At 40.6% G+C, this 14,773-nt stretch overlaps 1 protein-coding gene across 1 annotated transcript in view; it reads left to right on the top strand.

Moving 5' to 3' along the window:
* MED13 (mediator complex subunit 13) overlaps positions 1-14,773 on the top strand; it is a 99,438-nt gene that overhangs the window by 20,769 nt on the left and 63,896 nt on the right. Inside the window, exon 3 of the mRNA XM_033172462.1 lies at positions 4,647-4,815. Within this exon, the coding sequence (XP_033028353.1) occupies positions 4,647-4,815 (169 nt within the window). The remainder of the gene's footprint in view (positions 1-4,646; positions 4,816-14,773) is intronic.

The raw sequence follows: 14,773 nt of genomic DNA, 5'->3' as shown, positions 1-14,773 counted from the left end.
TGTGAATTTCTCCTTATTGGACTGTTCTTGATAGTGTGTGTGTAGTGTATGCACATGCATAAACACACAAGAGCAGCTATTGAACTCTAGTTTTGTAGCAAATTTTTGTGTGGCTTGGTTTTTTAATGAGATGTAAGCTTTTAAGGGGTACAACAACTCTTGCATGTGTTAGTGGGCTTTCACATGTATGTGCCTGTGTGGAGCTCTGAGCTGTTGATACTTTGACATCTTTAGAATTTTTTCTCCCCTGGGTGATCACAGGCAATTGAGATCCCAAGGATGAGATTGTCTGTGTGTTGACATCGCCAAGGGCAAGCACATTAAGTCCTCCCACTGCTCTCATTTTCAGTGGGTTTTTAGGGAAGGAAATAATTTTCTGTTGCTTGGGCAAATGGGCAGTATTCCTTGTCTTGCTGTGTTGTACTTGATGTGATACAATTGTCAAAAACGGTGTGTGCATTTCACGGGGTTGAAAAACATGACCCTACAGTATTTCAATTTGTTTTAAATAGTGTTAAACACTAAAGAATTTGTAACAGTATCAATAGTACTGACTCCTTTTTTAAATTAGGAAAAAATAATCTCTTGGCAACAGGAATTCAATATTCTGCCACCTATTGAAAAAAATATGATTATGAACAAGTTGTCACTTGTTTTCCATTCTGCAACCCTTGTCTTTATCCACAATCTCAAGGTACTCTGTTAAATACTATTTTATAGCATGTCCTGACAACCAATCTGGACAGTAATAAATAAATTCTGTAACTTCTAAGAACAGGTATGTGTGTACTTGTTTCATTCTTCTGGATTTGGGAGTGCAGAAAAAGCCTTCTGAAACATAACTAAAACCTCTCCAATCGCTTATCTAGAAAACATATATTAAATGTTCTAATCTCTTTCCAGAAAACATGAGTTTTGCAAAGCTATGTTCTCATATACACATGTGTGCAACACAAGGGAACTTGGCACAATTTTTTCAAACGTGACACCCCCTCTTCCCAACTAATGGTGTTTTAAATCATTCCTGAAGGCGCTTCTGAAGGTTCATTTCAACTTAATCTCATTAGATCTATTCTGTGCCTTGAAGGTGAAGTAATTCTCCTTTTTTATGTTGCAAGATGGGTACTTCTTCCATCTGATCACTATTTTGTAGTTATGTTTTGAGTCTGTCTCCTGATTCTTTTAATGGTGAAGAGTTTCTGTTCCCTTTGTGTATGTTGCTCTCCATTATTATGGAGAGCTGTGTACTTCATCAGGGGCTGAATAGACCCCCACAGAAAGCATCATGTTTTGCTTGTGTCCTCCAGATAATTATAGTTGTGCAGTGGTCTGCTGAAAAGCATGTTCCTATGGACAGCTAGTTAGGGCAAATAAAGAGCTTATGTAGGGCTGACTGCACTGCTTTCTCATGAAGGACGCCTTTCTCTTGAAGACTAACTGAACCCTTTTTAGGGTGAATGGTGGTCAAAGACAGCAACTGGATTAATGATTTAGTACTCCAGGATATGGTTTCATGATTTCAGGTTGACACATTTTAAACTTGTGGTGTCACAATCATGTTTATCCCTGTGATGTCCCTGCTTGGTAGGTTGCAATTATCACCAGGGAGTGGCTTGCCTAGTAAGTCCACTTTAATTGCTCAAGTCCACATTCTAAACATGAATTCTAAATAGGAAGCATCTCCTCCTGAGTTCAATGCAATTTACTTTGTGCTAAATACGTTTAGGTAGAATTGATCCTTTAATCCAACTTGTGTTTTGGATCGTTACAAATTTTGCTGTTAATCTCATGCATTCCTTTTAAGGTGTTTTTTGGGTGCTAGTTCTGCTTTATCTCTCCATGCAGTGAAAAGTCTGCAGTGCAAACTTCCTGGCTGTGTGTAAGAAGTGAATATGTGATTTTACCTTTTACTTTAATGCAGAGTCTCCCTTGACAACAAATCTCCTGCATTATTTGTTATCTCTATTGACTCTGATTCTGAAGATGCCAGATGACTTGGGAGAGAGAGAGAGAGAGAGAGTGATGTTGAGCTCCAGAATAGGCAGTATTAGTTTAGTTCTCTTCTTTGGCCTGCTGCAGAACTTGGCACTACAGAAAGAAGACTCTGTTCCTCTGTTCAAAAAAAGGGGTGGGAAAGGTATTGAGTTTTGAACCAAGCAGAACCTGTGCCTGCTCTGAAGCCTGGTATGAGATGAGAACCTCATTTTGTTTTCTGCTTTCTTTTTTTGGAGAAGGAGCATCTGTGTGCTGTTTGGTGTTTTGCATCACTGGGGTATTTGTACTCACATTTGGAGCTATGGAGAATCTGCACAAGGATTTTTGACCCTGAATGCTGAATGGTCAAATGGCCCCTTGATGCCCTATGGCTGAGGTTGTCTGTGATAAGTTTTCAGGCATTGTTGTGGATCTTTGAATCATTTGCAGCCGTTCTTGAAGGAAGAAGACAAAACAGGCGTCTTAAGTATCAATGGAAAACAAACAGTTAAGACAGGAGGAACTTCTCCAGGGATCCTGTCCATATTGTACATCCCTTTCATCCTTGGAAAGTTGAGCCTGTATTATAATTGGGCTTTATGAGTTCATGGGTTTTTTTGTTTGTTGTCTGGTTTATAGTACTGCCCCATAATCAAATGGAACCATTGTAGCTGCAAAAATCCTAGGACACAGTATCTGTTGGTTTGCATGCCTTTATTATTTGAGCCTTAATGATGTTGCACAGGCACACCACTTTAGCTCTTTGTGGTCATTCCCTGAACATATTTAAAACGTGAGTCAGAACAGAGACAAGTCAGGAGTAGCCCTATTATAAAAGTGGACTATGCTGGCAGGTGACTGGGCTGTACAACCTGCATTGAAAATTATATGCCAAGCAAAGCAGAATCTTGCACAAGAAGAGCTCTGTTGGGTCAGACCAATAGTCGTATGTCAGGGATGGGAACCCTTTTTCAGCCCAAGGGCCACATACCAGTAGTTGGCAGGACCAGAGGCAAAAGTGGGTGGAGCAATGGATATGACTCTTTCCTTTGTACTGTAGGCTACATTCCAGCCACACCCACATTCCACTTCATTTTCCATCCAGGCAAGGAAAAGGCATTATCATAATTTAAAAACACATTCCAGTCAAGCAAAAGCACTTGAAGTTGCGGAGCATGGCTACTGAGGAGTGTGGGCTGGGGAGGAGGCATGGTCAAGGAAGAATCCGGAGAGCAAGAAAGACCTGGAGGGCTGCATTTGGTTCCTGGGCCTGAGGTTCCCCACCTCTAGTCTATCTAGTCCAACATCTTGTGTCTTTGTAGTGGTGAACAGATGCTCATTAGTAAGGCTTGAAGGCAGTATACCTCTTCCGTTATTGATCCCCAGGAGCTGCCTCCCAGTATTATATTCTGTGCACCTTCTGAATTGGGGCATACGACCCTGCATGGGACTGAGTGATGAATCAGGATTTTATTCTGAAGAAGCCTTTCGAAAACTGGCTGACATTTTGTGTGAGTGTGTGTTTAGGTGTTCGTATGATGAACCGTGCTCTCTTAATAACCTCATGTGAGCTTACCCCATATAAATCTGACAGGCTTCATTATTGGATTCTGGTAGTACTTAACAGTGTTGCCAAGTTCAACCCACTCCTTGGTACATCTCAGTGTTGGATAGAAAAATTTGAAGCTTTAGTATCTTTTCCCAAAGAAGCGCAAGACCCTTTTTCGAGGTGAGAGCTTGGAAACTGATTAAACAAACACGGTCTTTAGTGATAATAGACATAATAATAAATGTATGAAATGGCTTCTTGTTCTTCATGTAATGTTCCTTAATTAAATGTGGGTTAATGTTTCAACTGCCTGTGTTCTGATCTGGGTAGATTCTAAGAGTTAATTTTCCACCCCCTCCCCCACTCCTACCTACCTTGTGTGAATGAATATATGAAGAGAGCTTTGTTCCTCTTAAGTAAGTAGCTACCAGAAGCAGGTATTGTTTAAGGGAAGTCAGGCTTCAGTGGAGTATCTGCGGAAGTGACCTAGTGACCACCGGGGCCGGGCCTTTTTAAGGGATTCCTGGAACATCACAGTCATGTTCTAGCGTGACAGGACCCACTTGTTGTTTAGTTTAGATGGGGCCTGAGCCTGTGTGTGGCAAATACATCTAAGTCTCTGGTTGAGTTTTATGGGAGTGATGCGCATGTTCCATTAAAACCAAAGTACCCAGCTTGGGCTAGATGGTGCCTGTAATAATAAAAATTAAGAAGACAGGTCCTTTCCCCAAAGATAACGCATACTAAACTTTGACAGCAGGAGCGCTCTTACAGTTCACTGACAGAGCAAATGACTGGCATGCAGAAAAACCCAGGTCCTGTCCCTGGCATCTGTGGTTAAATAGAAAGGTCTTTTAAGAGCAGCATGAGGCCTCTGTCTGAGACAACAGAGAGCTCCTAATTGGGTGGCCTGTATTTGGTTTGATGGGCCATTTTCTGTCTTTCTGTAAGACTCCTCAATATGTTTAGGTTGAAGAAGCCTTAGGGGTACTCTTAAATGTAATGTATGAAGTGACCTTTTAGTCAGCACTAATGTTATTGCTGTTATTGTTGGTGGTGTTCTTTTTCCTTGCACCTCCACTGAAAGCTGGCTGTTAACTTTTTTCCCCTCCCATGCTTGCAGATGAGGAAGACGGTGTATGGGAGAATGGGCTTTCCTATGAATGTCGCACTCTGCTATTCAAAGCAATTCACAACCTGGTGGAAAGATGTCTAATGAACCGGAACTTTGTGCGCATCGGGAAATGGTTTGTGAAGCCTTACGAGAAAGATGAGAAACCTATAAATAAAAGGTAGGATACCTTGTGCATTTTCCTCCCCCTTTCCTCCCCCTTTTCCTTCCCAGTGTGTTTTTTACTTCCAGCTTCAGGATAATGGTTATTTGTTTTGTACTACAAATAGAGAACGGTGAACTGATTCTTCATGCAAGTGCAGATCTCATGTGGTGATGGAATAGACTTCCATATGTTTGTAATTTTCTAAAATAGAATCTTCCTCTACAGCTATCCTTGTGTTTGTATCATTCCTTTTTATATTTGCTTGTTCTGATACTGATGTAGCCAGGATTTTACTTCAGTTGTTTCTTGTCCAGGCTGCTGTTGGCAGTATAAAAGTACAAGGTGTAACCCCATGTAGAAGAGCTACAAAGATATTTGGTAAAATACACTTTCAGAATATAGACAGTGATGGTGTAGCCATTGAAAATACCCCAAAACAACAGTGGTATAAAACACTTCATTAAGACCAACTAAAAGTCGCAAAATTGGAAGCTTTAGAGTTCTACAGCACTCTTAAAACTAGATATTAATGCCTTGAAACATCCCTCTTGTCTTCTCCAGAAGACAATTTTGAAGGAACAGGGAGGAAAAACTGGAAAGCTTATTGGCTACTTTGTGATGATTTAGTTGATATATCACCTTTTAAAGAATGCACGGCAGTGTTGTCCTCTTCTGCAGCATATTGTGTGAATTTTGTTGTTGACTGACAAAATAGTGAGATGCAGCAAGGCTTGAAGAATGCATATCGGAATAGTTCATTCCCTTTTTTTTTGGTTTTGTTTCCAGAGACATATTATTTCAAAACTACTTGTTTTGCATCCCTACACTATTCTTCTTGCAGAATCCCTTCAAGGGTCGCTTTATGTATTTCCTATAGGAAACCATAAAGTGGAATGGCAGGCACATGTTTCTAAAGATGCAGGATATGCTTGCCAAGGAATCCCAATTTGGCCACGGGTCCTTGGCCCATGTGCATTGTTTATAAACAGCACCTGTCATTCACACCATATGCTTGCTAGGGGGAGAATTTAAGTAGCTGCGATGAACATGGTTGCCTTTGCAATGCCCTCTTCATGGAGATCCACCTGGCATTCTCATATAATTTAGGCACCAAGCAAAATCACTTCTGTTTCCCCATGCTTTTAAGGACTGCTAATGTCAGTTTATTTTAACTCAAAGCAGTTTTAATTTTAGCGCTTAGTTTAACCATTTGTTGCTGTTCTAGTTCATATTGGTTTGTATACTTTATTTTCTTTTTTCTGTTGCACTTTTATTCTTATCCTCCCAGGGAGTACAGTCGTACCTTGGTTTTCGAACAGCTTAGTTCACAAACAACTTGGAACTCGAACATCACAAACCTAGAAGTAGGTGTTCCAGTTTGCGAACTTTGCCTTGGAAGCCGAATACCCAGCACAGCTTCTGATTGGCTGCAGGATGTTCCTGCAGCCAATCGGAAGCCACGCCTTCATTTCTGAACGTTTCGGAAGTCGAACAGACTTCCAGAACGCATTCTGTTTGAAAACCAAGGTACGACTATATAAATTGCTGAAGGTGTGGGATGTAAATACAATAAGTTTGAAGCAGCTTTCACTTGTATGTGTTCTTTTGTTTGTTTTTTCAGAATGTATTGAGTACAAGCTCCTTTTTAACCCCTGAATATTATTTTAATCCCCGTATTCTGTTCTGGTGAAAGTTCTACTGTAGCCTGTGCTAGTTTTAGTCTGACAAAGAACAACTCAAACAATAGTGTGTTTCTTTACTAATAAATTCATGGATGATTAGGCTGTCAATGTCTACTAGTCGTGATGGTTATTTTACCCAGTATCGGTGGCACTGTGCCTCTGAATATCAGTTGCTGAGGATCAAAAGTAGGAGTGAGCTATTGTGTTTATGTCGTGGACTTACAAAGCCCACTGTGAGAAATGACGGCTGGACAAGTATTCTCAGTTTGGTTTATGTTGGCAGTGTGGTGTGCTGCTTGCAGCCAGAACTCTTGGTTATGATTTTGTCTGGTTGTTAACTGTGCAATTTGTTTCAAATATGTGTGGCTTTTTTAGTTGATGAAGCAGAATCTATGCATTTAAGAAGCAAATAGTTTTAAACTGAAATCAAATGTGGTTCTTACAGCTGCTATAATAAGTCACAGTTCCAGCATTTTGAACTATTCAAGTTATCTTTAAAAATGACATTGCCATCTAAATTTTGATAGACATCTTTAGAATTGCTAGTGCTTGAAGGACGACCAGCCAGATACGGTACAAATTATAAATGTACAGCTCTGTTGGCAAATACTGAGTAATATTTTTTTCAAAATAAGTGCTAATTCTAATGAATACCGTTAGAACTACTCTTTGCCCCAGATATTCAGCTAATGATTAGCTGGATGTCTGGAATTTTCACTTTTCACTTTTTAGAGACACCTAAGCAACTTGTGTTAGATTCAGATATCTTAACATAGGACATCAGTTGCTTTTGAGTTTGGGATTCATAATTCCTGCATTACAAGGGTTTGGACTATATGACCCTTTGGGTCCCTTCTGACTCTACAATTCTGTGATTCTAATTTTCCCCTCAAGTAGCAGTAGTATCTGGAGCACTGGTGCTTGGATGGGATATAATTTTCTAATAAGCTTATTGGGCATAACTAGCACCATCATACTGAGATGTGCAAGAGTAAGGCAGGCTCTTGCCAAACATATTGACTAGAATTCTCAAAGGCTGACGCTGGAAAGGAAGAAAAATCACTTCAGAACTGGGACCAATCCCCCTCTCCAGAATACCAGACTGCACAGGAGAGATATCCCCTTTACGTTCTCTGAAAGTGAAGCATGTTTAATTGGAACAGTACAAGAGGAGGAACTGCCTTAAACCACAGTGCAGATTCCACTTCTAGCCAGTGCTAGCAAGTAAGCTCAGTTCCATCTCTCATCTTGGAGTGATCTATAATGCAAGTGGAAGATGTAACAGCAGCAACAAGGTCAAACAAGGCACAGGAAGACCTCCCCAATGTGGACCTTCTGTTATTGATTTTATGGACCACCCTTTCCCTTTTATCCAGCAGATCCTCATCAAATGTGCACTGGTGCTACCAAAGTATTTTTTTTTAAATTGCAACTCCAGCAGCTCCCCTCGCAGCATAGGGATACTTCTGACACTGAGAACAGAAGAGAAGCTATTTTGATTATTCTGCTCCTTTTGCCAGTCAGCCCTTCTCTCCTGGACTGAGGCCATTTGTTATGAAACCAAATACTTCAAATGTGTATGCAAGTACTTATCTGAATAGACACCTTTTTATTCTGGATTCCTCTGTCATAATTATAGTTAACTAGCATAGGCTATTTATTTTTAAAATATTTATATCCTGCCTTTTCACCATATAGATCTTCAAAGTGGCTTACAACCATTAAAAAATAATAATAATAATTCGTAGTTCAACATCCAACAGCAGTGAAGGGCATATTGATTGCTGTTACAGGCTTGAGTGAATAGGACTCACTTAGCATGGTGTCTAAAAGATAATGATAGCATCAGCCAAATGTGTTTGGGAAGGGGGTTCTATATCTGGGGTGCTATAACTGGAGAGCCCTATTTCTAGTAGCCGCCCACCTAAACTTTGAAGGTGGGTGCATCTAAGGAAAAGGCTATGATCACTGGTTGGGCAAGAGATTCTTTGGGTACTCTGGTTCCAGACTATTTAGCATTTTGTAAGTTAATGGTCCCCACACTGTAAGTTTTCTTGGAAAAAACTGGGGCGGGGGTCTGTGTGTGTAAGAAGCTGCCTTATATGAAGTGAGACTCTCTGCCCATGTAGCCAATTGTTGTATACCTAGGTGGGCAGTGACACTCCAGGGTCTCTGGGAAAGGCTTTTAAAACCATCTGCTGCCTGAATCTTTTTGAACTGGGGGTGCTAGAGATTTAACTAGGGAACTTCTGCATGCAAAGTGGGTGCTTAATCACTGAGTTGTTTTTGTAGTTACTGCTCTTAGTTTTCTCTAGAACTGGGTGGTCCAACATGCAGCCTGAGAAAACCCTGGACCTCGGCAATGAGGAAACAGCGCTGCCAAGACAGTCCTTACTAAACTGCAGCCATTGTTTATTAAAGAATCATACACAGCGACGACACCCCCCCCAGGAGGGAGGAAAATGCCTTTTTTTTGGCAGCCCTCAATTCCTTCCCAAAGTGGGGTAAGTAAGACATTGGGCTTTGGGAAGGAGAAGTGATGGCTCCGACAGGGTCCTAGAGCCTACCTGTCTTCTTCTCAAAGCCTTATTAGCACTTTCCTAGCTTCAGGAAGGAGGTGAGAGGGCTCCAGGACCTTCTAGCAGTGGCAGACCTTGGGGTCTCAAATTTCAGCTGTGCCCTGCGTGACACTCAAATTTGAAGTCCCCCACCTTTCTTCTCCCATTCTACATAATGGTTGCAGATCCCTCTGTGGTGCGCCTGAACTGGTCATGCTCCCCTAAATCCACCTCTGCCTCCTTCCCAAAACCCAGTGCCTCGCTTAGCCAACTTTTGGAAGGCAGCATGATGGGTGTGGGTGGGTGTCAAAGTTTGGCCTCCCCCCCCCCCAAACAAGGCAGTGTGTGGCCTGCAGGTTCTGTGTTGAAGTACTCTTGTAGCCCACTTGGTATGAAAAGTTGGCCTGCCCTGCTCCAGAAGTATGAGTGTGTGTTTAACATGAAATTGCTTTCCATTGAGTGGTCTTTGCTTCAAGTGGTGGCCTTTGGCTTTCAGCTAGATTTACACCTCTTGAGGATATGAACATGCAAGTGTTTCTTCTTCCTTCTACACTTGGTGCAAGATTTTAGAGACCTGAAAGTGTCAGGTACTTGCAAGTACATAAAGCATTAAAAACATACACAACAACAACCCACAGACCTCTATAGCTGTTTTTGTATGAATAATTTTTTAGCGTACATGAGGGTTTTGTGTGTGCAGTTTCCTCTCACCCTGTGGTTTAATACCGTTAACTGTCACTTTTTATTTTATTAAGGCCTTTCTTAAAAGGGAGAATCAGCTTTATATGTGTCAGCCCCTTAAGGTCAAACGGTTATAATTTCACCAATTCCGATGAGCACCTGATAAAGGAAATAACAATTGCCAGCACCTACGCTCCCTGTGTGAAATGATAGAATATGATGACCTGACCTCTAAAATGAATAAATGTATTGAAGGCTGCAAAGACTGCTTTCTTTTTTTTTATTAGGTAAAACTTTTAATGAATAATTCACTTATCACTGAAAGGGCAGAAATAATTAGCCTTTTAAGTATCTCTGCACTTAGTCTGCACCCTTCACATTTTCCCATTGACATGGCCTGAGGACATTCTTGAAGGAAATTCCATAGTGGGAGTCAGACAGCTTTTCTTAAGTGTTTCGCTTGTGGTTTAATTTCAGCCACTTCTTTCTTGCAACAGCTCCAGCTGAGGAATACTGTACTTCTGCTGCTTGCAAGCAGGCCTGGTGTGTGTGTGTGTGTGTGTGTGTGTTTTGTTTCCCAGAAAAAAAAACAGCCATTTGAAGGCTTTTTTTTTTAAAGGGGAAAAATGTAAAATGTGTGCAGACTCGTTTTATGAAAAAAATACTTCGCAGAGGGGAGAGATCAAGACATGTCTATTTATTTAGTACTTAATTAGATATTAAATCCACCCCACCCTGGGGGGAAACTACAGCTGCCTTTCTGGACTGAGCTGCTGTGCGCCACCTTATGGGCTTTCTCCATAAGGAAATTATTTCAGTACTATTTTATTCCATTAACGTGAAGCTGTTAATTTATTTTAGTGCCGCTTACAGTGTACAGAACAATCACTTTGCATAGAAGGAAAAACAAAGTCTTGTGGTACCTTAGAGACTAAGAAATTTATTAAGGCATAAGCTTTCCACTTCATCATATGCTTGAGAGCCAGTGTGGTGTAGTGGTTAAGAGCAGTAGGCTCATAATCTGGTGAACCGGGTTCGTGTTTCCGCTCCTCCACATGCAGCTGCTGGGTGACCTTGGGCTAGTCACACTTCTTTGAAGTCTCTCAGCCCCACTCACCTCACAGTGTGTTTGTTGTGGGGGAGGAAGGGAAAGGAGAATGTTAGCCGCTTTGAGACTCCTTAGGGTAGTGATAAAGCAGGATATCAAATCCAAATTCTTCTTCTTCTTCTTCTTGAATCGTTATCCTGATTCACAGGTAAGGTGGTGTCTGTGTGTCTGTGTGTGGAGTGCACACACAAAGTCACATACACCCCTATATATCAAGCTCAAGCACATATATTGGGTGGTGGGTGGGTTAGTAAAGAGGGAAATGAAATGCTGTTCACACTGTTCACATTCAATCTCTCAACTATGCACATATATCTGTAACTCAGATTAATGCTACATACATTGTAGACTGTAGTACACAAAAGCTTATGCCCTGATAAATTTCTCAGTCTGCCACAGTACTTGTTGTTTTTGCTGTAACAGACATGACTACCCCTTGTAAATGTAAATGAGAGTTGCAACTTCATGGCTCTCTTACTAATTTGAAAGAGTTTGTTAGAATAAACACTCATGTGGTAGGGATAAATACAAATAAAATGTAGGGAACACAAGATGTATCTCAGTGAAGTTTTCAGGGCACCCTACACACAGCCCCATTGAAAGTAATGGAGGTTGCTTCTGATTGACCCTGAAGTTAAACCTTAGATTAGAAAACTCAAGTCCGAAAACTTGCATAACTGGATTGTATGTTCTATACAGTGGTACCTCGGGTTACATATGCTTCAGGTTACATACGCTTCAGGTTACAAATTCTGCTAGCCCAGAAATAATGCTTCAGAGTTAAGAACTTTGCTTCAGGATAAGAACAGAAATCGTGCTCTTGCGGTGCAGTGGCAGCGGGAGGTCCCATTAGCTAAAGTGGTGCTTCAGGTTAAGAACAGTTTCAGTTTAAGAACGGACCCCTGGAACGAATTAAGTACATAACCAGAGATACCACTGTACTTAAAACTTGGGAGAGAATTTAGTAGCTATTTTGTATGTATACGGAGGAATAATGTTCTTGCTTATTCTTTGCTCTGGCTTTAGTTTGAGGGTGGGGCTCATTAATTCTTACGGGTTAAATGCTCTCTGGCAAATGTTTTTTTTTCTTGTGAAGGCTTTGGATTTGAGTGTTGAATTTGGTTAGGGTTCTGTTTTATGTTGACTATATGCTGTCCTGTGGAGGGAATATATATCAGTAATAGCTTTCCATAGCAACAAAATAGTATCTAGTCTACTCTAGAATATTTAGGGATTGTTTGTGATTTGCTTGTAGATTACAGAAGGAGAGTTTCTTTGATTAGAAAATGAAAGTTAAATCAGATGTTTATCATGGCCAATAGAGTAGGTGTCAAGAATGGGTCATCTGCAAATCATCCTAGCTCTTCCCTCCCTCCTACATAAAATGCATATTTTCATGGAACTCTGCAACAGTAATAGGAGATATATATATATGTGTGTATATAAATTACTATATTTTTTCTGAAAATTATTTTTTAAAGAAATGTCTTGTTGCATAAAATTAAATAGTAACATAATGAATGAGCACAGCATGTGTTATGCATTTATAATTGATATAATACTAGCCTAGTCAAAAGTTAAAAACTTTTTTTCAGCTAACCTTCCCTAATCAGCACTGTGTTTATGGGCAGAGCTCTTTGGGCATTATAAAATTACAGTGGACTCTTGGGTTGTGAACCCGATGTGTGCGGGAGACGCATTCGCAACCCGCAGCGTCCGTAACCTGCAGTGCTGCGTCTGCGCATGTGCGGGTTGCGATTCGGTGCTTCTGCACATGCGTGAACCCAGAAGTAACCCGTCCCAGTACTTCCGGATTCGGTGCGGTGTGTAACCCGAAAATGCACAACCTGAAGCGGCTGTAACCCGAAGTATGACTGTATAAAACAATTCCTCCCTCCCAGTGTCTTAATACTGCCTCCCAAAAATGAAACAATGTAAGGAAAGAGTGTGCTATTGAGTTGTCATGCCTTTCAAGCAGCAAGTAAAGCTTTGTGTTTGTTTGAACGTAACCTTTTAAGCCACAATGACAGAAAAATCCTACTCTAGGTGAGTGTGTGTAGGATTGCACCTGAGTGGATTTCATTATGCCTCCTCCACCATAATTTCAGCTACTTTTGGCTATAGGAAAAACCTTTTCAGCTATCCGCACACTAAATAAAATTAACATGCAGTTAGTCAACAAAAGAGGAGAAAAGACATGTTTAAACATGCTGAATCCGCCTGGGAAATGTCAAATTGACAATATGGTATGTTGACATTTTGCTTTTATTCTGTGTGATTCTCAAATTGATGCCTTACAACATGACATTCTGTGGTTGGTCCTTGAAATTTTTTTTGATGTGATTTTAAAGTCCATACAGTAGTTGAAAGTAGTGAATTTGTACCAATCACAATCATTTTAGCATCAAATTCTTGAGGTTTTCTGCAGTCAGGAGATTTAGAAACAAAACAACAACAACCGCAAGCTATAGCCTTGAGGCCTGCACATTGCTCATCTCTTTGTTTAAAATACTTTTGACCCCAGTACAGGACCCCAAACACATTTTCCCTTCATGACTTCAAAAATATTATTATTTTTAGTTGCAAAGAATCATTCAACAGGGAGTTCAAAAGTCAATTTTATTTGAAACTTATTGTTGTCACCCCAACCCCCCACAAAGGGATCCTAAATCTAGGATTATTTCATAATTGCATGGTAGAAAATTAAGATGCCAGGGACCAAGCATGTAACTTTATGGAGGAACAGGTATTGAAGGTCCTCTCCAAAACTTTTTGCATATCTTTCTTCTTATTGAAACTGTGGTCCCAAACTTACCCTCAGTTGTAGATGAAGTTGCAGGTTGCTTCACCCTAAGGCACCCAAGTTAGGTTTTGTTTGTTTACTTACAGTGTTTATCTGAGTCAGTGTTTATCCGAGTCACCCAGTTACATTGTTCTCCAGAGAACATGAAATAATAAAATAATAAAATACTACATTAATATCATATAACAATTGTAGCATACAACCTGGGGAGAAAGAGAAAAACAGTTTTGCAGCATGGCTAAAAATAAGTTGCATAAACAGTGGGTTGCCATTCAGAACTATTAAGATCATAGATTTTTAAATGCCTGGGAGAATCAGAAAGGCTTGGGGGAGAGCAAAGGTTTGTTACTTTGAGGGAAATGGGAGAAAAAGTTGAAAGTAGAAACCAACATTTGTAGTAAACAAAAGGAATGTTTATTATCTGGGCTTGGAAACAACATATAAGCCTTGGCATTATGATCCAGAAATGGAAAATAAACACCTCACCAATGCAATTATGTAGTGATAAATCTGGATATTCATTTGCACTTGAAATGCAGTTTTTCATCAACATGTCATAGTAACTGCAGGTATATGAAACTAGACATGCTTGTTTATTAGATTTCTCTTTTCCATTCTAGTAAATACTGTATATACTTGAGTATAAGCCTAGTTTTTCAGCACATTTTTTGTGCTGAAAAAGCTGCCCTCGGCTTATACTCGAGTGAGGCGGGCGGTGGGGGCGGCGAGAAAGAAGCCCTTTCTCTCTGCTCGTGCCGCCACCCGCTCTCCCCAGTCAACCATTCCTTAAGAAGCGTACAAGAACGGCGGTTCTTTACTCTCCCCAGGCAGCTTGTTGCATTCCTGAACTGCTCACATAAATGCAAACTTGGCAAAGGAGGAAGAGGAAGGAGCAGCCCAAAGGGCTGCTTTTGGGCTGCTCGTTCCTCCTCCTTCTCCACAGCGGCAAAGGTGAACCGGCTTATACTCAAGTCAATAAGCTTTCCCAGGTTTTTGTGGGAAAATTAGGTGCCTCGGTTTATATTCGGGTCGGCTTATATTCGGGTATATACGGTAATATTAAACCTGAAAGTTCCATTTTCTCTAACGGGTTGTTCAGTCCTTTGCTCCAGTGCCTACCTGGTAGAGTAACTCACTTGCA

This window comes from Lacerta agilis, chromosome 15 (genome assembly GCF_009819535.1).
Source record: "Lacerta agilis isolate rLacAgi1 chromosome 15, rLacAgi1.pri, whole genome shotgun sequence".
Lineage (NCBI taxonomy): Eukaryota > Metazoa > Chordata > Lepidosauria > Squamata > Lacertidae > Lacerta > Lacerta agilis.
The sequence above is the reverse complement of the archived record's forward strand: the minus strand, read 5'-3'. Positions and strand labels throughout refer to the sequence as shown.